At 45.2% G+C, this 24,493-nt stretch overlaps 1 protein-coding gene across 3 annotated transcripts in view; it reads right to left on the bottom strand.

Annotated features, from left to right (window-relative positions):
* EXOC6B (exocyst complex component 6B) overlaps nucleotides 1–24,493 on the bottom strand; it is a 161,585-nt gene that overhangs the window by 31,147 nt on the left and 105,945 nt on the right. For 2 of the 3 annotated variants that reach the window (XM_075261823.1, XM_075261828.1), the window contains exons 19-21: nucleotides 20,179–20,208; nucleotides 15,193–15,334; nucleotides 11,164–11,237 (exon numbers count right to left, since the gene is read on the bottom strand). In XM_075261823.1, the coding sequence (XP_075117924.1) occupies nucleotides 11,164–11,237; nucleotides 15,193–15,334; nucleotides 20,179–20,208 (246 nt within the window). The remainder of the gene's footprint in view (nucleotides 1–11,163; nucleotides 11,238–15,192; nucleotides 15,335–20,178; nucleotides 20,209–24,493) is intronic. The other variant, XM_075261825.1, reaches the window with a different exon arrangement.

The following is a 24,493-nucleotide window of genomic DNA, read 5'->3' as shown; positions in this document are numbered from 1 at the left end:
TTGTGAGCGGGGTCCTCTCTCCTCTTGTGTCCTCTCCTATCTCCCCATAGATTGTAAGCTCTTGTGAGCAGGGTCCTCACTCCTCTTGTGTCCTCTCCTATCTCCCCATAGATTGTAAGCTCTTGTGAGCAGGGTCCTCACTCCTCTTGTGTCCGCTCCTATCTCCTTATAGATTGTAAGCTCTTGTGAGCGGGGTCCTCACTCCTCCTGTGTCCTCTCTATCTCCTCATAGATTGTAAGCTCTTGTGAGCGGGGTCCTCACTCCTCTTGTGTCCTCCTCTCTATCTCCTCATAGATTGTAAGCTCTTGTGAGCGGGGTCCTCACTCCTCTTGTGTCCTCTCCTATCTCCTCATAGATTGTAAGCTCTTGTGAGTGGGGTCCTCACTCCTCTTGTGTCCTCTCCTATCTCCCCATAGATTGTAAGCTCTTGTGAGTGGGGTCCTCACTCCTCTTGTGTCCGCTCCTATCTCCTTATAGATTGTAAGCTCTTGTGAGCGGGGTCCTCACTCCTCTTGTGTCCGCTCCTATCTCCTTATAGATTGTAAGCTCTTGTGAGTGGGGTCCTCACTCCTCATGTCCTCCTATCTCCTCATAGATTGTAGCTGCACCCTCGACTCTTCCATCAGAAGGGGGCGCTAAATCCCATACTAATTGGTATTAAGGTCATGGCCATGACACTTCTCCCTACGTTACCCTAAACTAGATCGTTTCTGACGAAGGTCACATGACCAAAACGTCAACGTTACTTGATCTAGTTAGCTCTCTATTCAATCCCACTTTTTTGCATTAGGTCTATGGCGTATCCACTGTTGTATAATAAATGATTACACCCCTTCAAACCATTGGTGTGTGCAGCAAAATGTACCTCCATTGATTACGTGGGTCGGAGGACCCTTTTTTTGCTAGCACCATAATTGATCACGAGTGTGCGGTACCACCGTTACTTTGTAACACAAAGCCTGGGGTTGATGCCAGTCCAGAATATACAACTGTGAGAAGGATTAGGTTTGTGCAAGTTTTCAAGCCTCTAGGTACAACCAAGAAAGGTCCCGTTCACTGACAGCAAGTGGAGGTCTTGACCATGGTGAAGAATAAGTGACGCCTGCTTGTGCCCCATTGTTAGGACGTTATGCACCTGTAATAATGGCCGGCGGTGACATGGAGGAGTCAGGAGGTAATGAGGGGTCAGACCTTGCCGCTTGGCCTTGCTCCAGGCTCCAGGGAAGGTCATGGTGAGTTCTCGCTGCAGTTTTCACTTGTGCACACACTGATAGGGTTTATAACCTGACCACAGGCTCTTATCAGGGGGAAGCCGGCCAAGGGTCAGGTACGGGTCAGCCTTATCATGGAGGAGCTGGAGAAAGTCTTCCCACCTGGGTTGTCCCTGGCCGCTAACTGCGAGGAGGTCAGCCAGACTGCCAAGAGGCCGCTCAGAGTTCACCTTATCGCTCGCCTCTTATCTGAAGGATTAAGTTTAACAACTTTATCCAAGCTGCAAGTCAGAGTTTCCTGCTCTGCGAGCGAGCGCTGCCTGGACGGGGCTGAGAAGTGAAGCAGAGACGTGTTCTCAATAAGCGCCCCTCCAGCCCTGACAAACACGTGGCCCCAGATTTACAGAAAGCAGAACTTTAATGGAAGAAGAAGTGACGGGCCACGTGACCGAGACGTAAGTGGGGTCAATAGGACTGAGCTTTGAGGGAGGAGAACGTGGGACAACACGTGGACAACATCACACATCAGAGAGTCGCTCAGAAATCCCAGGGAATAAAACTGCAGCAAGTTCAGGAGTCTGAAGGGGTACAGGGGGGGGGGTAAAACCAAGGTGTGACCCCCAACCGGCCGATCTCCTCTAAGATGACAGAGACCCCACACACATGCATGCTCAGCATGGCCCAATACCGCTGCTGGGGGGCCTGTCTGTCGCAAGAAAACTCAGGCATATGGAATCCAATGGACCAATACTTTTTTTTTTTTTGACCAACAATCTCTGTTGTGGTAAAGTTGGAGACCACCCTCAACAAATCAGTGGCTTCAGCCAACGCCAACCGTACATGCATAACCAATGTAAGCCGAGATTAGGAAGACGGCACATCAGGATACCTAGAGGACTTCACCAAGTCTTATGCCTTGGCACTGCCGGGGGGTGAGCCAAATGATGGAGAGCCGGACCGCTGAAACCACTGGCGAAACATAATGATCACAATGGGGTCTGCCACCTTCATACTGAAAGCTGCGGAGAGAAAAATCTTCCATACAAGTATGGTCCTGTGACTGGTGTTGTGCACCCAAATGTCTACTACATTGTCGTATTATAGATGGTCGTCATTGGACATTATACATAGAATGATGGGTACTGACACATTACACATTAGAAGGAACACCTAATCGAGCGTGTCACCCGAGAGGGGTTCTGGTGGTTATAGAACGTGTCCTATCCAGCTCTATGAACACCGAAATCAATATAGTACTGAGTGCAATGTAGGCACTCCCACATCTGTGATCCTTGCCATATCGGGCGTGCTACTTTATTCTACTCGGATATTTCCTCGATGTCCTTCCGATCATTGCTCCTTCTGTTTTCTCGATAAATCAGGGTCATGTAAAGGTTTAAAGCAAGTGCAAAACACCTGCAAAGTACAAGGAAATGGGGCATTGTAGTGGGCTAGTAATACATGTAACAGCCCGGCCATAAATAGACCTGTGTCCTCCAGGGAGCCTGGAAAACATCTCTAATGAGGCCCTGTGCACACGCCATACCTTCTGGACCCCACGTGGCCACATGGCCACCTTTAGCCCAATCCCCCCACGTGACTCATGCCGTGTAGGACAGGGCGCTGGCATCATATAAGGAGCAATATCCTCATGAAACGTGTTGCTATTCCACCTCTAAACATGGAGGCCATAAACACTTATCACAGCGTTCAGTATCAGCGGGTCAGAGTTTAAAAGTTTGCAAAGTCAAGTCGTCTATCTCCCCCCTCCCCGCGATGTAGCGGCCGCAGCCTTGCCTTTCACCCCCGTCCTATCTGTTCCTGCAGACACATAAAATCCAGTTCACGCAGGGTGCAAGGAGGCCAGGGAGAGTTCAGGGTGATATGTACAGGGCTCTAATTGGACTCCTTCCTATGGGGGAAACTTAATAATGCCTTCTGCGTCCTCTCGCCATTTCCTGATGGATGCAAGTTCCCTCAACCCCAGGAAAACACACAGAGGGGACTTGGAGATATCGGCGAGGGAGATCTATGCTCCAGAAACACAAAAACTATTAAAAAAATCGCCTGACCTCTGCTAGAGGAGACGTGCACGGACAGCAAACACGTCTAACATGGGAATTAGCAGGGAAGTCATTATGAGGAGCCCTGCAGCCACCACAGGGTTAAATACAAGTGATATGTACATACCCAGGGAACAGTGATAAGAGGGGTGAGGGTAATTTTGGGCTGTATGGTATCAGAGCAGAACACCGGTTAGATACTTGGCAGGTAACCCGATAGTGAACGGGGCCGCCCCTCTGCACCTGTGTGCGGGTCAGGTAGGGTGTCAGGGGACGGGCAGGGTTCAGGGCGACACCTTGCAGCAGGTTAATTATAACTCTCTACATAAACACAGCTCCGCCAAACAGCCACATGGGGAGGGGAGGACAGAGGCGGCCGCAGCATGGGGCCCAAATCTATCCGATACCAGGCCTGAGGGGCACAGGAAACATAACGGCCCGAATATGAAAGACATGAGACAGACAGAAGACAGATGGATAATAAGTTGCATGTTATATATTTCTCCACCGCCCACCATAATGCCATGAACAGCTGGCGGCGGTCATTGTGGTTCTCCATCCCTGTGTTACGCAGCACCCCCTGTGCTTACAGTGGACAGGTGTATACATACATGGCTGTTGTGTGACCCCGGACCCTCCAGGCTGGAGGACAGCCCAGGTCTTATCACCTTGTGCACACCCGCTTCCTCCCAGTAAACACACACGGGGTGAATTATCTGCAGCTGTCAGGAGCTGACACGTCCCAGCCACGGCTCCTACACAATGGTGACTTTGTCACACGAATTACGTTCACCTATAAACCCAGATCACAGCCAGGAGCAGAACACTACAGGTCTACTACGTAAAGAACACTACCATGACCCAAACATGTCTGACAATCATTAGTCACAAACTAGTCAAAATCCTGGTGGTCGGTGGTGTCCAGGGAGCGGATCACATCCCCCCTTGTAACAGGTAACACAATGCCAGGGCTCGTGCTCTGCCGCGGTCTTGTGAATTTTTCATCAGCAAACCATTAGAGGTAAAGAGTGTTGTCATCGGCCAGGGCGAGTCTCCGGTGTCCTCGGGGATAATATCATGGTGCGGAGGGACAAGGTCAACAGGTCAGGCCGACCTTCACACATGGGAAAATCTAGTGTCAACTAAACCTCATCCCACCTACCGCAGTTTCTCATTCTACCTACCCAGCCAACCAGTTCCTCGCCCTGAACCGGCGGTGGTCAAGACCCTCAGAACATGTGTCTACAGATCGCCTATGATGGCTCCAGTACTGGTGCACCATAATAGTTGCCCCTAACCGGGGTAGATCTAATACTCAGTCACCCAAAAACAAACTATTGGACTCCCATATATAAATGACTGCTACATTTTTATTAAGCCCCTTCATGCCACATAGACTATTTCTACATTACGACGACATCCATCCCCCTAATATATATGGAATGGCATTTCTGGTTACGGTTTACGCTAAACTGGAATAATCGGCAAGTGGCACGGACGCATTGTTTAATCTCGCTCCTTCCTCTCGTCAGGTCACACTAGTGACATAAATCGTGGGGAGGGGAAGTATACAACGCGGCTCCTAATGCTGAGCGCTGGGACCCTGTGCTCGGCCCGTGCATTAATGTCCAGGGTGCAGATCTGTCTGTCAGGTCTCTGAGGTGTCGCTGCAATGAGGCAGCTCCTTAACCCATTAGGAAATGAGGCCGAGACTATACGCCACAGAAGAGGAGAGCTTTCCAGCTCTGTAGAAAGTTTATGTAACAGAGCACTTAGCAGCCGCAGTCTTCTCCGCCACACACCGTACTCAGGTTTCTTTATATCTACTGGTCCCGGACGAACCCCCAAGATAAATGCATTACAAAGCGCTTTTCTGGACAGAACATGTAAAAGGCCGCGTCACCGTTACAATAACCTAGTAAAATTAGGACTATAAACCTGATGACCTCGAGTAACGTGGCCAAGTGCTGAGCGAAGGAATGAAACGCACAAGGCAATGAGAGTCAAGTAAATTACACAACACTTCACTGAACACATGCTCCGATATACACAAACCAGGTCTATTGTTCACAAGCCAATCTCTGGGGGAGTGGCGGCCACGAGACGGGTTCTCTTTCCCTCTTAAATGTAAATGGATTAAAAAATAAAAAAAAAAGTACAGGAAAATAAAAAGGGAAGGCGTGGAATATAGGAGATTGGCATATTACAAAGGGTCAAGAAAGTGAGTCTGCTCCACATAAGCACAACGGGGCAGCTCTATCTCTCTAGATCCATTAGTGGAACATCTCAGCTTCAAGCCAGCTTTATTCCGACATCGAATGGATTGGTGATCGGTAGGGGTCCAAGATGCTTTAAGATACAGGATTTCCCTGTGCTGATGACGTCACGTTCATTGGTCACAGATCAGTCTCATTCAAGTGAATGGGGAATAGCTGCAAAACTAAGGGCAGCCCTGTGATATGTACAGCACTTTGCTTGGTAGTTAGTGAAGGGGTCGCAGCGTTCACCTGAACACTGCGGCCTCTTCATTCAGCTGGTTTGTGGAGGTCCAATACTAGTGTCATACATAGATGACCTATACTAAGAATATGTCATCAATATACAGGTGTAAGAAAATCCCCCCATTAAAGCCCCATTTTTTTTTAGCATTGATTTGTTGGACAAAATTCTAGATATGGGGCCTAGAGCTGCAAATATTTTTCCCTTTCAGCCTTGGGGAAGGAATAAGGTGCTGCTAGAGATGTCCTATCTCACCAAAAGTAAAAGAATAGGGCATGTTGAAATCCTTCTCTTGGCCAACATTTGCACCGAGCAGCGTACAGGTGAGTTGCCGTGTCTCCGTAGGTCCCATTCTTCTGTATGGGCATGTCGGGAACAGTACAGAGCAGCACTGCTTGGCTGTACCTGTAAGTCCTGCCCTAGAACGGGACGGGAGACGTTATTCCCATCTTAGCAGCCAAAATTGGACTAATGTGTTAAGAGGAACTTCACAACAAAGTGATGTCATAGGTGGAGGCTCGTTCAACTTGGTCCTCTCCAGACTTCCAAAGTTAGTGGTCCGAGTCATTCAAGCCAAAGCGGGTTTCACTAACCTAGGCGATATTTCAGCACTTTTGTTGTTTGGTGGTTAGCCTTCCAGGACAACTCATCAAATGTGATCTTCTCAAAGGTATCCAAGGTATGGTAGACAATACATTTTGCCTGGATATCCCTTATATCTTAACACTGCTCATCACTACTTCATGTTTCCACAAAGCTTTGCCTTTTGTACGTCAGAGGGCAACGTTTCGATCACGGTATTGAGTACTTGTAGTCATTAAAGACAACAAACTGGAAAATCAGGATACAATATCAATGTAGAACTAAGCCAGACTGCCCCTTAACACAAGGCAGACCATCACCGACCCCCCCCCCAAAAATATAACGTAGCCAGCCAGACACAGAAAAAGCAGAGTCTCTACCTTATCGACTGGCTGCCAAAAGTGAACAAGCTTTCGACAAGAGTATACTACGGGACAGTAGGTGCTTTGAAATCACCGGACACGGAAGAAGAAGCCTGCGGTACAAAGATAAACAGCACCACCTTGAGGTTCTTCATAACTTTTTAGCCACTTTGATGATAAAACTGAATATTGTGAACGTAAAATCCACTATAGTTCCTACTTTTAACCAAATCTTGTCCCTTTGGCTTCCCATTACTTGGGTCACGTCTTTGAGATTTGCTCGATTAAAGTCTGTAGTGGCACTGGCTCTTTGGCTGTCCGATTGGGTACAAGGTGGCCATAGACGTTAGATGAACACAGCAAAGCAGTGAATTTTGGAGGTATCAACCAACTATCTAATGTGTAGGGGAAAGAGGGATTGACCAGGTCGGGCCTCAACAAGTCTGATCGGTTGACCTTATGGTCAATGTCATTTTGTGAAGAGTTGTACTATTGCCCACATAACCACTTATGGCCAAAAACTCGTAACCTATATTGACTTCCTTACTGAATAATCAGAGAAGGACCAACATTTTAATGAGATGCGAAGATATTAAGAGGGCGATTGCTCTCACTGTGAAGCCGACATACTGACCAAACGCGGTGGTCACCAAACTTCTCAACGTGAGAGAGAGAGAGATGAAAATAGTCGCCATATTCCACAGACTTCGACCTATTGTGAGAACATCTGGTCACCAACCAATTCAAGCCTGGGACACCACAGTCCCTAACTCTACACGATGCCGAGAATGTCGCATACGCATCTCCCATAGTCTACCACATGAAAAATAGTCACTAGTTATTGACTCCTCCGAACATAAAAAGTGGAAGAACACTAGAGTACATGACACCATGGAATTACCTAGCTTGGAGGAATTCTAACAACTGGATGACTTTCATTACAGTAGTTGAGTTATGGCTCGATACTTCAGGAACATTGGAACATGTCACTCAAGTGTCTTAAGTCCATGGTGTATGGGTGGAAGCTGACCAAGTATCTTGAGACGTCCAAAGGTGAGCATAGGTCTTAGCCATATTTGAAGTAGAGGGCATGGGTACCAGAGCAAATTGCAAAGCAGGGGATGCTAAATATCCTAGGTGTCCAAAGGACTCGTAAACAGGTGCGGTCATGAATAGTTTTTGGAGGTAGGTGGAAGAGCGAACAAGTCATGGACTCATTTGGACTGTCGTCTTGAGGTATTGAAGCCTTTATTTTGCGTTCTGTTCCTTTCTTGCATCCTCACAATGGCTAGCTTTTTCCTGGAGCTTTTCTGTTCCGGTCTGACCATGGCTGTCTGCTATTTATGAAGGAGCATGGGTTGGATTTGGGCTGTAAAGAACTAGTGGAGACTGAGTTTGTAGGCATGCTCCATTGGCTACCCACTACTGAGCAAAGTTGCGACAAAATAGTAACCATGACATAGAAGGCTATTCAATACCTGTCCCCTCCATGTATCTCCTAACGTATCTCCAGATACTTCCAAACGGTTCTCCTAAGACCTCCTTCTCTGTTGGCCTCATGTGCCAATCTCCAAGGCTTCTCCAGTACATGTCCCATACTCTGGAGCTCACTAACCCAACAGATCGCATGCCCCGGCCACCGAAACCTTCAAGGGCAATCTGAAAACCCACATCTCCAGAATGGCCTAAAAGCTTAATGAAACATTAAGAGGACCATCTGAGCAGCTTCAATCCCCACCAGTGGTCTCCAATCCACTTGTAGGCCCTCACGTACTAGATTTATCATACAGGTGTACAGTGGCAACTTTGGAGGTAGATGCAATGGTGGCGATATTTGCTTACCCATAAATGGATAAAAAATTTAAACAAAAAAACAGCTCAAAAAACTCAAAGACATTGATGTCACTAGAGGTAATTTCAGGGAAACTGGCGCCGAAGCAGTGAGCCGTGCCAACCCTTACTTATCACGTAGAGTCATTACAAAACCCAAAGCTTTCCACACGCCCCACAAACGGCTCGTGGTCTCGGCAACCTCAATTGCGTGACCATTTGGCACCGGATTCGGAGTCTTCTTTAGTCACCCAAAAAAGGTTCCCAGCAATAACAACGTCTTGAGAAATGACAAATTGTCTCGTCTTCTTTGTACCGCCACAGGAAACCCCCGAGCATAAATATCACTGGAAAGCCGATTAAATCGGGGGGAAATTAAAAAAAAAAAAAAAAAAAAAAACGTTGCCGGGTGACCGCTAGAGCCCATAAACCGCGCCATTCTTTTTTTTTTCCAAGATGGAAGATTTGAGGCGCTTAACTGAAAAGATTTTCTTTTAGTAGTATAAAAAAAACAAACAAGAAAACCGACCAGAAAACAAAAAAACCTAGGTTACATATGGCGAAAAAGAGGTTCCCAACGGCGTGTTAATGAAGCGCGGCCCGGCCGTGTCACAGGATGACGGATGGCGCCGCCATCACTCTTCTCAGGCTCATCTATTACCAGATGAAAGCTCCTCCAGACAGGATCATCGATAGAGAGAGGATAATGTCATTGCACGTTATACCCCTGGAGCATCGGGACGAGCCATGAATACAAGAGGTACTGCATCATCGTGGCAGCACAGACAAAGTGCCAGCTCGGCTTCTTGTTGTTGTTTACTGTGAGACACATAGAAAGATGGGCTTAATAGGACAGGAACATCCGTCAATGACTCCCAACTTCATTCACACTTTCCATCCGACCCCATCCATCTTCTCGGCAAAAGCGATGACAGTGCACAATTCAACACCTTCTCCTCCTCCTCCTCCTCTGCCCCTGGCATATCAATACACAAAAAAAAAGGGGAGCTTCACGGGGACGATTCTGCCACGTCGGTGCCCGCCTTTCATCTCCGCCATTCATTGAGGTGCATGGGTTTGATCTAGAAGTTAATATTTTCCGGGGCCCGGGCTCTGAATAGGGAGCAGGCATCTGGCCAGATGTAGCGTGGCCCCCTCGGTCTGGGATTGTAACTCCGATGGAATAAAGACTAAAGCGTTCTAAACTTCTATAAAGTTTAATAAACAATGGAGGACGTCAACTCCGCCCGGCATTACAAAAATGATCAAATACCAGGACAGGGGAATGGGTGGCATTAAGCGGATATCATGCAGCACCTGATCATGACAGGGGTCTATAAGCTGATCAGAGAGTATTCTGCTGCTGGGATGGCTGCGATCAGCTGTGGGAAAAGTGTTCACTTTACTGCAGCGCCACCACAGGAAGAAAGGAGCATTACACAGCGTCCAGGTAACAGGCATATGAGCTGAGGTGTGCTCTATAATGTGACACCTGTCATCTCCAGGAAAGACCATTCCCATAGGTCATATCCATCTATAGGTATCTGCAGATGTATTACTCAATATAGGCAAGGTGTCAGAATCACAAAATGGGGCAAATTTTGGTACAACTGCAACGTCACAATAAAATGATGACATATTGTATTGAACAATTATAGATAGAATCAGATGAGGGTCTTGTTCGGTTCCTCTCTTATGTGATCACCATCTCTGGTCTAGAACTTTAGCTTTACTACTCCTGTCTGACCATGGCTGTAGTCGTAGTCGGAGGTTTGGCCCTGATTAGGAGGACGTTTCGTATCGGCTTCCCCTGATCTATTCCTTGGACAATATGCTAAGGGCCATGTGTCATATGAAATGCCTGCAGGTTCTAAGACTAGAAGTCAACGGAGATCCCAGTGGGCAATATTATAGGGTGAGTCCAGCCTCGTATATGATGGGAGTACATTCGGGTATATATTATGCACTACACAATATTCTCAGAAAGATAGGACAGAAGACTGAGAGGTATCAGCACTATATACAACGCACAATGCCTATCCTGTACCCCAGGATTTGGTGGCCATCTTATAGGTCTGACCTTCCTCCTGGTACATTGCTATATAGTAAGTAGAAATAGGTGGCCGGAGTCTTTCTTCCATTGACGCGCTCCATACGGGGTCCTGCTTTGCATTCAGGGATCTACGCTACTTCTGCCGGAGAAGACTTTGCATGTCCTCCAATTCTCCGCTGTAAATCTGGCAGGGTTCTCTTGTTGAGCCTTACAAGCTTGCTACGTTATCCAGTGCCCTGCTAAAAGTCATATACACGTTGCACAACGCAGAGGTCAGCCTTGTATTTTTTTTTTTATTTCTGAAGGCATGGGCGATATCCGTCGCGTCCATCACCGCCCGGGCCGAGGAACCGACCTGACAGCCTCAAAAAAAAAAAAAAGGCGAGAAAGAATGCAGGGGTCTCTGGCGTTTAATCCTTGAAGAGTCTCAACTCCTTGAAATCCCCAAGCACCTCTTCCTTGGAGCCCCCCTCCCCATTCCTTCTCTCGCTCCTTAAGACCTCATGGGCCCTCAGTCACACATCTTAAAAGAGAAATAAAACACAAAACAACAAAGGCTTACTTGTCTTAAGTCGATGAAGGCCAACTGCAGTGTGTCCCCTTGGAACCCAGGCACCGGTCCCGATCTGGCAAACCCTGTGGGAAAGAATAAACCATGAAAAGCGTCTTTAAATAACCATGGACAGGAAGATTGGCAGACGGATGACAGCGAGGACAAGGGAGGCTGGGGGAGAGGAGGAACGGGCTTCTATGGGGCCATGTCTCTCGGCCTTCACGCTCTTTGTCTGCTCTTCAAAATTTGTGTCATCAAAACACCATTAATTCCAGCGTCCTGACAGCGAAGAAACTGTACTAACTCAACCTGAAATCTATTCCCATGGGCCACGCCGAGCTCCTCGCTATTTGTTTGGTCAATGGACAAACAAGTCAACGAAAAAGGAGGAAAGAAAGAAAGAAGAAGAAGAAAAAAAAGCAGCCATGGCTTGAGGTGGGGGGTGTCATTGTCCAGGGTGGAGGGGTCCGCACAATAAAAAATAAGAAAGCAGCTTCTTTCAGATGGGGAAGCTTTTTGTAGATTGCAGCAGGAATTTTGCGATTTCATGCCTGTCACCGCGTCAATAATAAATAACCGCCTGACGCAGCGACAATCGGGATCCCCCCCCCCCCCCCCATGCATATTTCCATTATCTGTTATGGTGCATTACATCCGGCTGCCCCCATTGGGAATCTTTCTAAGATGATTACATGCCCCAGTCGGGCTGTGTGCAGGGTACATGAGACCCGCCAACCCGCTGGATTCTCATCATAATCGCTGGATGGGAATGAGAGGCTCAGACGGCGTGGGCCGGCGGGACGGGGCGTGCGCTCTGCCCGTATTCAGAGGACAATTACAATATGTCTGACGTGGCAGAACCGGACGCCGCTTCCGTCCCGCTCTGTAAGCTCAATTGGTTCCTGTGAGGGTGACGAGCAGGAATAATGGGGGCGAGGTACGGGCCGCGGCCTGGACTACAACCATCATGGTGGCCCGGGCGCAGTCACCGCACACTGGTCACACAATGGCATCCTATACTGGCCCCTTATTATGGGCAGACTGGTTACATAGGCCATGATATAAGGGAGTGCCCTATATACACCACACCATATATGTATCTGGATATAGGCACAGGCATAGCAGAAAATAAAAAGAGCCAAAAGTGATGGATTTATGATGTCATTGTATTGTAGTTATTAGTATTTATAGGATTTATTCTGCTCTATTACTGTATTTTATTATGTTATACCATATTATATAGAGGTGACATTACTTGAATGCTATACTATCACCTCTATGTACTAACAGGGTTATTATAGGACATTGTATTTGTATTAGTCTATGCTGTACTATACATTGTATAGCATATATATGTATGATTGTATACTGCATTATATTAGTGCTATACACTACTTATTACTAGCTTTATAGATGTAGGTATATTTTGTATCCCATGTATTACATATACAGTGTTGGCCACAAGTATTGTCCCCCCTGCAGTCCTGTCAGATAATCCTCGGTGTCCCCAGATAATGATTACACAGCACAGACTCTTATCTAGTATATAAGTGACACAGGGTACATACAGTATAAGTATTGGCCCCCCTGCAGTCCTGTCAGATAATCCTCGGTGTCCCCCAGATAATGATTACACAGCACAGACTCTTTGGTAATATCTTCAGTTATTTTGTTTGCAATGAAAAAACACAAAAGAGAATGAAAAAAAAAGTCACATCATTGATCATTTTACACAAAACTCCAGAACTGGTGCGGACAGAAGTATTGGCGCCCTCAGCCTAATACTTGGTAGCACAACCTTTAGACACAATAACTGCGCACAACCGCTTCCGCTAACCAGCAATGAGTTTCTTACAAGGCTCTGCTGGAATCTTAGACCCTTCTTCTTTGGCTCCTGCTCGCGGTCCCCCCTGAGATGTGAAGGGGGCCTTCTCCAAACTGCCACCAAGAGATCTCTCCCCCTCCCCCACAGGTGTTCTATGGGATTCAGGGCTGGACTCATTGCTGCCACTTTACAAGTCTCCAGGGCTTTCTCTCACCACCATTTTCTAGTGCTGACCTGAAGTGTGTTTTGGGTCCTTGTCCTGCTGGAAGAGCCCTGACCTCTGAGGGAGACCCAGCTTTCTCACACTGGGCCCTACATGATGCTGCACAATGTGTTGGTCGTCTTCAGACTTCATAATGCCATGCACACGGTCAAGCAGTCCAGTGCCAGAGGCAGCAAAGCAACCCCAAACCATCAGGGACCTCCGCCATGTCTGACTGTAGGGGGCGTCTTCTTTTCTTTGAAGGTCTCTTTTTTTTCCTGTAATCTCTATGTTGAGGCCTTCTCCTACTTTTGTCTCCTCTGACCAGAGAACATTCTTCCAGAACGGTTTTGGCTTTCTCAGGTAAGTTTTGGCAAACTCCAGCCTGGCTTCTGTCTCTGGGTAAGAAGTGGGGTCTTCCTGGGTCTCCTACCATACAGTCCCTTCTCATTCAGACGCTGACGCTGGATAGTACGGGGTGACACTGTTGTACCCTCGGACTGCAGGGCAGCTTGGACTTGTTTGGATGTTAGTCGAGGTTCTTTATTCGCCATCCGCACAATCTTGCGGTGAAATCTCTCGTCAATGTTTCTTTTGCGTCCACATCTAGGGAGGTTAGCCACAGTGCCATGGGCTTTACACTTCTTGATGACACTGCACACGGTAGACACAGGAACATTCAGGTCTTTGGAGATGGACTTGTAGCCTTGAGATTGCTCATGCTTCCTCATAATTTTGCTTCTCAAGTCCTCAGACGGTTCTTTGGTCTTCTTTCTTTTCTCCATGCTCAATGTGGTCACACAAGGACACAGGACAGAGGTGGAGTCAACTTTAATCCATTTCAACTGTCTGCAAGTGTGATTTAGTTATTGCCACCACCTGTTAGGTGCCTCAGGTAAGTAACAGGTGCTGTTAATTACACAAATTAGAGAAGCATCACATGATTTTTCAAAAAGTGCCAATACTTTTGTCCACCCCCTTTTTTATGTTTGCTGAGGAATTATATCCAATTTGGCTTTTTGACAATTCTTTTTGTGGTTTTCCATTGAAGTAAAATTAAATGAAGATAATACCAAAAAATTTGTGATTGTAATCATTATCTGGAAGAACATGAGTATTATCTGACAGAATTGCAGGGGTGCCAATACTTTTGGCCAACACTGTATATATATATATATATATATATATATATATATATATATATATATATATATATACACACACATATACACACACCTTATCCTTGTATTCCTTGTATTATACTATAGGTATATTTTGTATCCCATGTATTACATATATATATATATATATATATATACCGTATCCTTGTATTCTAAGTATATTTTTGTACCCCATGTATTACATATTATACATATATATATATATATATATATATACTGTATCCTTGTACTCTATGTATTATACTATAAGTATATTTCTGTGCCCTGTTTATTATACCATTACGTGCAGTCTGAGCCTCCATGGCAGTGAATAGCCGCGTTTCCCCTTTCCTGCCCCCTCCCCTTTCGCTGGGCCGCAGTCTGTAAATCTTTAAACAAGTAGATTACAAGACAGAAGCTGCCAGACAACAAAACCCATGGCTTCCCACAGGAAAAGAAATCAGAAGTGTATCTATAGAGAGCTAATGGGCAGGGGTGACGCTGATGGATGGCCTGGCTGGGCGGCGGGGGTCAGGGCTCCTGCTGCTCAGGTTGACAGCACCTGCTCTGCAATGTCTGAGCCATTCACTACATCTAATTAGGCAGCGGGAGATCTGCAGGTCGCACTTACTGAATGGCTGGGATCGGCCCGCAGGGGGCGCCACTGCAACAATGCAGCTACTTCTTGGTTGGATAGGACAGGTTTTAGATATGGCCTTCATGTGAACACTATAAAGTAAGCATCAGACCCCGGAGGGTGAAGATAAAACCCATCACTGTGTGTGTCACCGACCCCTACACTGTACAGGTGCACTGCCATCACTCAGCCTGCAGTAGGGGGCGCCACTTACTCTCACACTCCTTGACATCCAGATTGAACTGCTGTAAGGCCCCCATGGTGATCTGCTTGACGTCCGCCTCCAGGAGCAGCTGAGTCAGCGAGGTGGAGAGGTGTTTGCAGGCCGACATACAGGCCGTCTGAGCAACCTTACCCTGCAAGACACAACGTGGAATGGTTATGCTATCTATATCTAGTATATAACAGGTCAGAGGTCGGGTCATGCAGGTACAAGCGAGAGACTATACTGGTCACATTAGTGAGGACGGGCTGTAGATATTACTGGGCAGTGTTATTGTTATGGTGGAAATGCAGACAGTGGTGGGAGACTGGAGAGTTAGCACGTAAATGGTTAATACATATAAGATCCCCAGAGGGGCCCCCCACACGTACAAGCCCGGGGCCACCACACGTACAAGCCCGGGGTCCCCACACGTACAAGCCCGGGGTCCCCACACGTACAAGCCCGGGGCCACCACATGTACAAGTCCGGGACCACCACATGTACAAGCCTGGGGCCACCACATATACAAGCCCGGGGGCCCCCACACGCTACACCTTCCTCATTCTCTGGGGCTCCTCCCTCTATGTGAAAAGGACCAGTCCTTAGTATCAGGTCCTGGCCCATATGCAGCACTGTCACTGTACTGATGGGAGGAGAGTATCAAGGTCCCCAGCAGCACAGAGTATTTCAGCAGACACTTCTATGACCAGGATGCATAGCTGTCCCTGGCCTCCACTCCAGGACTAGTAGAGACCGGCAGCCTCAATAGGAAACAATAGGAAGACTCCAACCAAGTGGAAATGATAACCAGCCCTGTATGCAGTTCAGTCAGCTATCTCCATGTGCATAGCGCCCTCTGCCAGCATGGAGGACCGCCTGCAGCTCGGCCGACTCATCTCTCTATCTAGTATCACTTACCGCCTATGTATTCCCTTCTGTGGTCGGCTCTGCTGCTTGTTCTTTAAGCACAGTGACCTCATAGTGTAGTAGTCAATGATCTCATAGCAAGAGGTACACTACCCAAAAGTGGCCTCTGAGACTGGTTTGTAGGGCAGGGGAGGGGGCGGGATTAAACGCCCTGTACTCCGACCACACCTGCGACCACGAGACATACCTGCAGGACCGGTTTAGCAGGTATATGACATTACTATCAGGTGTCTGATAGCTGTATACACCAGCAGTAATAACCAGCATATAACACACAGGAGACATATCTTGTATACCTGGCCATATTGTTCTGTCTGATAGCTGTATACACCAGCAGTAATAACCAGTATATCTTGCATGCATTGATCCTGCTGGAAGCCGCTGTGGTGCTAGAGCCTGCTCCCGGGCAGCTACACTGTGCTGACAGGGCAGACGTCGGGCCTAGCCGCTCCGCTGCGCTCCTGCTTACCGGTAGCGTCCGGTGTTTAAGGGAAGAAATATGTCATCAATTAGACATAATGGCTGATGTGAAAGGCGGCATTGTGCGGGACAAGTCTCCTATCAAAGAGCCCATTAAAGTCCACTTTACTGCCTGACACATGGAATAAACAGTCATTAATCTGCGCCCTGGAAGCCGGCTCATCACCAGCAAGGGAGGGAAAGACGCAAGGGGCTCTTAAAGGTGTAGGCACAAGATACATCCAACCTCCTCTGCCTGCGTACCCCATGAATGCTTACAGGTGCAGCTCTGCCACAAGTATTCAATCCCTGATATATGCAAAACCTGCTTAAAAGTTTGTTTGCAAGGAGAAAGGGCTGGGGTGATATACTGGGTCTGGTGACAGTAACCTATCTATCTGCAGGACTGGGGTGATATACTGGGTCTGGTGACACTAACCTATCTATCTGCAGGACTGGGGTGATATACTGGGTCTGGTGACAGTAACCTATCTATCTGCAGGGCTGGGGTGATATACTGGGTCTGGTGACAGTAACCTATCTATCTGCAGGTCTGGGGTGATATGCTGGGTCAGGTGACAGTAACCTATCTATCTGCAGGGCTGGGGTGATATACTGGGTCTGGTGACACTAACCTATCTATCTGCAGGTCTGGGGTGATATGCTGGGTCTGGTGACAGTAACCTATCTATCTGCAGGGCTGGGGTGATATGCTGGGTCAGGTGACAGTAACCTATCTATCTGCAGGGCTGGGGTGATATGCTGGTTCTGGTGACACTAACCTATCTATCTGCAGGGCTGGGGTGATATGCTGGTTCTGGTGACAGTAACCTATCTATCTGCAGGGCTGGGGTGATATGCTGATACTGGTGACAGTAACCTATCTATCTGCAGGGCTGGGGTGATATGCTGGTTCTGGTGACAGTAACCTATCTATCTGCAGGACTGTGGTGATATGCTGGTACTGGTGACAGTAACCTATCTATCTGCAGGGGTGGGGTGATATGCTGGTTCTGGTGACAGTAACCTATCTATCTGCAAATCTGGGGTGATATGCTGGTTCTGGTGACAGTAACCTATCTATCTGCAGGGGTGGGGTGATATGCTGGTTCTGGTGACAGTAACCTATCTATCTGCAGGGCTGGGGTGATATGCTGGTTCTGGTGACACTAACCTATCTATCTGCAAATCTGGGGTGATATGCTGGTTCTGGTGACAGTAACCTATCTATCTGCAGGGCTGGGGTGATATGCTGGTTCTGGTGACACTAACCTATCTATCTGCAGGGCTGGGTGATATGCTGGTTCTGGTGACACTAACCTATCTATCTGCAGGACTGGGGTGATATGCTGGGTCTGGTGACACTAACCTATCTATCTGCAGGGCTGGGGTGATATACTGGTTCTGGTGACAGTAACCTATCTATCTGCAGGACTGGGGTGATATGCTGGTTCTGGTGACAGTAACCTATCTATCTGCAAGTCTGGGGTGATATGCTGGTTCTGGTGACACTAACCTATCTATCTGCAGGGCTGGGTGATATGCTGGTTCTGGTGACAGTAACCTATCTATCTGCAGGGCTGGGGTGATATGCTGGTTCTGGTGACAGCAACCTAGCTATCTGCAGGGCTGGGGTGATATGCTGGTTCTGGTGACAGTAACCTATCTATCTGCAGGGCTGGGGTGATATGCTGGGTCTGGTGACAGTAACCTATCTATCTGCAGGGCTGGGGTGATATGCTGGTTCTGGTGACAGTAACCTATCTATCTGCAGGGCTGGGGTGATATGCTGGGTCTGGTGACAGTAACCTATCTATCTGCAGGGCTGGGGTGATATGCTGGTTCTGGTGACACTAACCTATCTATCTGCAGGGCTGGGGTGATATGCTGGGTCAGGTGACACTAACCTATCTATCTGCAGGACTGGGGTGATATGCTGGGTCTGGTGACAGTAACCTATCTATCTGCAGGGCTGGGGTGATAGGCTGGGTCTGGTGACAGTAACCTATCTATCTGCAGGGCTGGGGTGATAGAAGACCTTTAACATATGTCAGAAGTGAACCTGTCAGTGACAGCCTTGGCTCAGGTAAGAAGGATGACTTCTGATACGCTCTCCCTGTAAGACTCCTCAGTACACTAGAACTCTCCATACCATCATTACCCAATTACTGCCGCCCCCACCTCCTGCCCACTCAGATCCATCCCCTTCTGGAGAACGCACGCCCACAGACACCAATTACGCGCGGTCCGTACAGTCATCCATATCTGCCAGTGCACGTTCCCCTCCTCTATACGAGGACATCTTCTACTACTGTACGGACACTACGGCCTGGCCTGCAGATAGGAGCGGTATACTAGAGGGAGGAAGAGTATACATATAATACTAGGGACCCCTCATGTTTGTGAAGCTGGCGCCCCCACCCGTCACAAGCACGAGGGTTCCCAGTTCTATATTGGAATGTAGCAGCTGTCTTGTGAACGTCCGTTCTCTTCTGCGTCTACAGGGCCGCTAGAGATATCGGAGCCGTGGTCTGCGCCTCCTACGGGGAGATGGAGCTGCAGATTTCCCCGTTCCTGTGGGGGTCCCGATCCTTATGGTTGGCAGATCGATACCCACACAATGCTCATAGACTATGTCCTATTCTTTGGATATGGGACAAGTCTTGCAGAATTTGGCGGAGATGACATTTCCCATGATTAGGAGGCAGCTTGCTGGCACAGAAACCTCCCCCTACCACACAGCTCTTGGGGACAACCCCTGAGTAATATTCACGACACTTGGCACGGCGGGGCAATAGGAATCAGTGTGGTACAGAGATGAGAAATCTGTGACGTCCAATGTGGGAGTTGATTTGTCCTCGGCGGCACCAAGCCCTACCACCCAGGAATGAGGGTAGATGGCGGTACTACCCGTATGCTACATTACACCACCATATACCTGCAAGCATGCTCTAAAACGGGTTGTTTTTGGCTGGGGTCTGATACCTGGGCACCTACACAGATCAGCTATTTACAGCACATGATGTGGAGTCAGTGTCTTGTACGGGAGCTGATGCACAACACGGCCACTTCACCGTGTACCGCACCATCTGCTTCCTGCTCCATACAAGGCTCCTCAATGGATCATACACTGACTTACAGGGTAGCTCCCTACAGAGTGCACTAATAGACCGTTTTCTTCCATCTGGAGGAGAGCTAATTTGCATATGTCTTCCAAGATGCATTGCTTTTGGCCTCCAGGAGTTGGATCTCCACAAGGAGCTCAGGACTCCGCGACAGCGTAAGTGCAGAACCTGTGCCATTCCCATGAGATCTGCAGGTCGCCATGATCAGCTGAATGGCGGTATATTTTATGTATCCATCTACACAACACGCCCAGACCATGCTACAGACATGACGCTGAACAATACAGATCCCCCCTCCTGCAGATTATCTGCCCCCTGGTGGGCTCGGCCAGCAGGACGGGTCACTCACGACGTGGCGGGGATTAATAGTGTTGCACACTCCATGCAGCCTACACTAAACACATGGTCCTGTTAGGTGGACTGGTCATGCAGATCACACTCCGGACCCCGCACCCCTATTACAAGCGGCACTCCGGCTACTCACCGGCATCATGGAGTGCGAGTCAGCTGCAGCCTACGGCAAAGAGGCAGGAGTCACTGAGACAGGGGAAGGTGAAAGGTCACTACTGCCCCCTACAGGTGGGATACGCCCTGGCACCACAAACCCTGTCAGATGCCTGGCTATCACTACATTCGCCTTGAGATCAGTCATCCAAAGGGATTGTTTATGTTCCTGAGATGTATCTGTTTCTGGGAAAGCTGAGTGACGACCACAGGGGTGCTCATATGAGAAACACTAAAGGATTCCACCCAGCTTTTCCGTGACCTAAAAAGCAATTCTGCCTAATAATATAGCAAGAGGAACAAAACAGAGATATCGGAGACAGGCTACTAGACGGGCTATGCAGAATCCCAGGAAAGCTGGGTACAGATCCCTAGATATTTCCAAACAGAGGACATAAGAAGAGAGGTGAGGAGACAATGCGGGGACCCCAAAACTGTTCAACTCTGTAAGGAAAAGATGAGGGGCGAACAAACATCGCGGCTGTGATATCAGATGGACGATTGCACGAGCCGCCATGTCGTCATCAAAAGTCTCCGCTATCTGAGTACGCAACGTAGAGAGAGACTTCCTGCCTCAGAAACCAGAATGTCCTGAACTCGGAGTCACCTCTACAGGAGGATGGGGGGGGGGGGGGGGGGCGCGGGGGGAAACAACTAAAGGGAACATCTACCGAAATAGTGCTAGGCACCATCTGTACATACTGTGTGTCCTGCAGAAGATGAAAACAACACATAAGGCGGCACACTGTGCTGGAGTGTCATGTATGGACATGGGTAGTAGGAACAAGCCCCAGGTCATAAATACTACACATTATACTGATAGGGAGTGAGGGGAAGCCAAAATCTGCCAGCACAGAACACAGATTTCTACATATGAGACGGTATTATAGTAGTTATATTCTTGTACATAGGAGTAGTATTATAGTAGTTATATTCTTATACATAGGAGCAGTATTATAGTAGTTATATTCTTGTACATAGGAGTAGTATTATAGTAGTTATATTCTTATACATAGGAGCAGTATTATAGTAGTTATATTCTTGTACATAGGAGTAGTATTATAGTAGTTATATTCTTGTACATAGGAGCAGTATTATAGTAGTTATATTCTTGTACATAGGAGCAGTATTATAGTAGATATATTCTTATACATAGGAGTAGTATTATAGTAGTTATATTCTTGTACATAGGAGGTAGTATTATAGTAGTTATATTCTTGTACATAGGAGCAGTATTATAGTAGTTATATTCTTGTACATAGGAGCAGTATTATAGTAGTTATATTCTTGTACATAGGAGCAGTATTATAGTAGTTATATTCTTGTACATAGGAGTAGTATTATAGTAGTTATATTCTTGTATATAGCAGTAGTATTATAGTAGTTATATTCTTGTACATAGGAGGTAGTATTATAGTAGTTATATTCTTGTACATAGGAGTAGTATTATAGTAGTTATATTCTTATACATAGGAGCAGTATTATAGTAGTTATATTCTTGTACATAGGAGTAGTATTATAGTAGTTATATTCTTGTACATAGGAGTAGTATTATAGTAGTTATATTCTTATACATAGGAGCAGTATTATAGTAGTTATATTCTTGTACATAGGAGTAGTATTATAGTAGTTATATTCTTGTACATAGGAGCAGTATTATAGTAGTTATATTCTTGTACATAGGAGCAGTATTATAGTAGTTATATTCTTGTACATAGGAGTAGTATTATAGTAGTTATATTCTTGTATATAGGAGGTAGTATTATAGTAGTCATATTCTTGTACATAGGAGCAGTATTATAGTAGATATATTCTTATACATAGGAGTAGTATTATAGTAGTTATATTCTTGTACATAGGAGGTAGTATTATAGTAGTTATATTCTTGTACATAGGAGCAGTATTATAGTAGTTATATTCTTGTACATAGGAGCAGTATTATAGTAGTTATATTCTTGTACATAGGAGTAGTATTATAGTAGTTATATTCTTGTATATAGCAGTAGTATTATAGTAGTTATATTCTTGTACATAGGAGGTAGTATTATAGTAGTTATATTCTTGTACATAGGAGTAGTATTATAGTAGTTATATTCTTATACATAGGAGCAGTATTATAGTAGTTATATTCTTGTACATAGGAGTAGTATTATAGTAGTTATATTCTTGTACATAGGAGTAGTATTATAGTAGTTATATTCTTGTACATAGGAGGTAGTATTATAGTAGTTATATTCTTGTACATAGGAGTAGTATTATAGTAGTTATATTCTTATACATAGGAGCAGTATTATAGTAGGTATATTCTTGTACATAGGAGTAGTATTATAGTAGTTATATTCTTATACATAGGAGCAGTATTATAGTAGTTATATTCTTGTACATAGGAGTAGTATTATAGTAGTTATATTCTTGTACATAGGAGTAGTATTATAGTAGTTATATTCTTATACATAGGAGCAGTATTATAGTAGTTATATTCTTGTATATAGGAGGCAGTATTATAGTAGTTATATTCTTGTACATAGGAGTAGTATTATAGTAGTTATATTCTTGTACATAGGGGGCAGTATTATAGTAGTTATATTCTTGTACATAGGAGTAGTATTATAGTAGTTACATTCTTGTACATAGGAGTAGTATTATAGTAGTTATATTCTTGTACATAGGAGCAGTATTATAGTAGTTATATTCTTGTACTTAGGAGCAGTATTATAGTAGTTATAGTCTTGTACATAGGAGTAGTATTATAGTAGTTATATTCTTGTACATAGGAGTAGTATTATAGTAGTTATATTCTTGTACATAGAAGTAGTATTAGAGTAGTTATATTCTTGTACATAGGGAGCAGTATTATAGTAGTTATATTCTTGTACATAGGAGGTAGTATTATAGTAGTTATATTCTTGTACATAGGGAGCAGTATTATAGTAGTTATATTCTTGTACATAGGAGCTGTATTATAGTAGTTATATTCTTGTACATAGGAGTAGTATTATAGTAGTTATATTCTTGTACATAGGAGGTAGTATTATAGTAGTTATATTCTTGTACATAGGAGCAGTATTATAGTAGTTATATTCTTGTACATAGGAGCAGTATTATAGTAGTTATATTCTTATACATAGGAGCAGTATTATAGCAGTTATATTCTTATACATAGGAGCAGTATTATAGTAGTTATATTCTTGTACATAGGAGTAGTATTATAGTAGTTATATTCTTGTACATAGGAGTAGTATTATAGTAGTTATATTCTTATACATAGGAGCAGTATTATAGTAGTTATATTCTTGTACATAGGAGGAGTATTATAGTAGTTATATTCTTGTACATAGGAGTAGTATTATAGTAGTTATATTCTTGTACATAGGGGGCAGTATTATAGTAGTTATATTCTTGTACATAGGAGTAGTATTATAGTAGTTATATTCTTGTACTTAGGAGTAGTATTATAGTAGTTATAGTCTTGTACATAGGAGTAGTATTATAGTAGTTATATTCTTGTACATAGGGAGCAGTATTATAGTAGTTATATTCTTGTACATAGGAGGTAGTATTATAGTAGTTATATTCTTGTACATAGGGAGCAGTATTATAGTAGTTATATTCTTGTACATAGGAGCTGTATTATAGTAGTTATATTCTTGTACATAGGAGGTAGTATTATAGTAGTTATATTCTTGTACATAGGGAGCAGTATTATAGTAGTTATATTCTTGTACATAGGAGCTGTATTATAGTAGTTATATTCTTCTACATAGGAGTTAGTATTATAGTAGTTATATTCTTGTACATAGGAGTAGTATTATAGTAGTTATATTCTTGTACATAGGAGTAGTATTATAGTAGTTATATTCTTGTACATAGGAGGTAGTATTATAGTAGTTATATTCTTGTACATAGGAGCAGTATTATAGTAGTTACATTCTTGTACATAGGAGTAGTATTATAGTAGTTATATTCTTGTACATAGGAGCAGTATTATAGTAGTTATATTCTTGTACATAGGAGCAGTATTATAGTAGTTATATTCTTGTACTTAGGAGTAGTATTATAGTAGTTATAGTCTTGTACATAGGAGTAGTATTATAGTAGTTATATTCTTGTACATAGGAGTAGTATTATAGTAGTTATATTCTTGTACATAGGAGTAGTATTATAGTAGTTATATTCTTGTACATAGGGAGCAGTATTATAGTAGTTATATTCTTGTACATAGGAGCAGTATTATATTAGTTATATTCTTGTACATAGGAGCAGTATTATAGTAGTTATATTCTTGTACATAGGAG

Source organism: Leptodactylus fuscus, chromosome 1 (genome assembly GCF_031893055.1).
Source record: "Leptodactylus fuscus isolate aLepFus1 chromosome 1, aLepFus1.hap2, whole genome shotgun sequence".
NCBI classification, from domain to species: domain Eukaryota; kingdom Metazoa; phylum Chordata; class Amphibia; order Anura; family Leptodactylidae; genus Leptodactylus; species Leptodactylus fuscus.
The sequence above is the reverse complement of the archived record's forward strand: the minus strand, read 5'-3'. Positions and strand labels throughout refer to the sequence as shown.